Below are 1,189 nucleotides of genomic sequence, written 5' to 3' on the forward strand. Positions count from 1 at the left end.
GCTGCTGGTACTCCTCCTGCTGCAGCTGCCGTGCCAGCTCCAGGTCGCTGAGCACCGAGGGGTCCTGGCCCTGCTGCTGCTGCAGGGATAGGGCCATCATGTAGTCCTGGGCACGGAGGGAAGGACAGAGAGGGGTGGGCACAGTGCTGGGGGCACCCATCCCGCTGGGGGGCTCCCACCCCCTTGTGACCCCTCACCTGGTCCAGCTGGCTCTGCTCTGGTGCGGCTGCCTCTTTGCCCAGGGCATGGCTGAGGTGGAACTGCGTGTCACAGAAGCAGCTGTCACCATCCACGTTGTGAAGGCTCTCCCACACCACGCGCTCCTCCTGCAGGAAGCCCTGGTCCGTCACCAGCAAGTACAGGTGGCCCTGGGGGACAGGGGAGGGGGACAGAGAGACTCAGAACCGTGGGGAGGACTCACAGCCCCCTCCCTTTCTGCATGCTGGCTGCCCCCCAGCAACTCGGGCTGTGCTGCCCCATCCATGGGGGCACCCACGCAGTCCCCACGAGCGAGGAATTCCCTCCAACCACCTTCCCAACCTCTCCTCTTTCAGCTTAAACCCCCATCCTTGGTCCCATCCCCATTTAAAGTCACCCTCCACCTGTGTTCAGCTCTGGAGGGCTGCGCCCAGGCTGTGCTGCCCAGGGACTCCCCTGCAGGGCAGCAGGGCAGGGATCAGCAGTGGCTCACACCACACCTTGTGCTTTATCATAGTGCTGAAGTGGTTGTTGCGGAAGAAGACGCTCAGCTCCTCCTCCTTCACGGCGGCCGTCAGCTCGCACAGCCCGTGGTACGTGAGCTGGGAGGCCGTGGACTCCAGGAACTGCTCAGCAATCAGCCCTGGGGGTGGGGGGGACGTGAGAGCGGGGCCAGGGCGGCGCTGAGCCCCCCAGCACGGCTCCCACCTTCAGTCACCAGGTTGGGGTCGCCGGAGTGTTTGCAGGTGATGATCTTCTCCACCAGCTGGTTGTAGCTCAGTTTGCCCACGGCTCGCACCACCTCGGGGCTCTGAAACGGGAGGGACGTGTAGGAAATGGTGAGGATGGGAGAAATCACAGCGAGGGGGGGCGGCTGCCACGTCCTGCCCCAACCCAGGGAGCTCAGCCCCACGTTGGAATCCCTCCCCTGCCTGTTCCTCCTCTCCCCAACCAACCCCCCCAAAAGAAGGGGAGCTCAGCCCCACTGCGG

General features: G+C 64.7%; 1 protein-coding gene across 1 annotated transcript in view; it reads right to left on the reverse strand.

Moving 5' to 3' along the window:
* MINDY1 (MINDY lysine 48 deubiquitinase 1) overlaps positions 1-1,189 on the reverse strand; it is a 10,986-nt gene that overhangs the window by 1,227 nt on the left and 8,570 nt on the right. Inside the window, exons 7-10 of the mRNA XM_019623096.2 lie at positions 907-1,020; positions 699-841; positions 198-368; positions 3-106 (exon numbers count right to left, since the gene is read on the reverse strand). Coding sequence (XP_019478641.1) covers positions 3-106; positions 198-368; positions 699-841; positions 907-1,020 — 532 coding nt within the window. The remainder of the gene's footprint in view (positions 1-2; positions 107-197; positions 369-698; positions 842-906; positions 1,021-1,189) is intronic.

Source organism: Meleagris gallopavo, chromosome 27 (genome assembly GCF_000146605.3).
Source record: "Meleagris gallopavo isolate NT-WF06-2002-E0010 breed Aviagen turkey brand Nicholas breeding stock chromosome 27, Turkey_5.1, whole genome shotgun sequence".
In the NCBI taxonomy this organism is placed as follows: domain Eukaryota; kingdom Metazoa; phylum Chordata; class Aves; order Galliformes; family Phasianidae; genus Meleagris; species Meleagris gallopavo.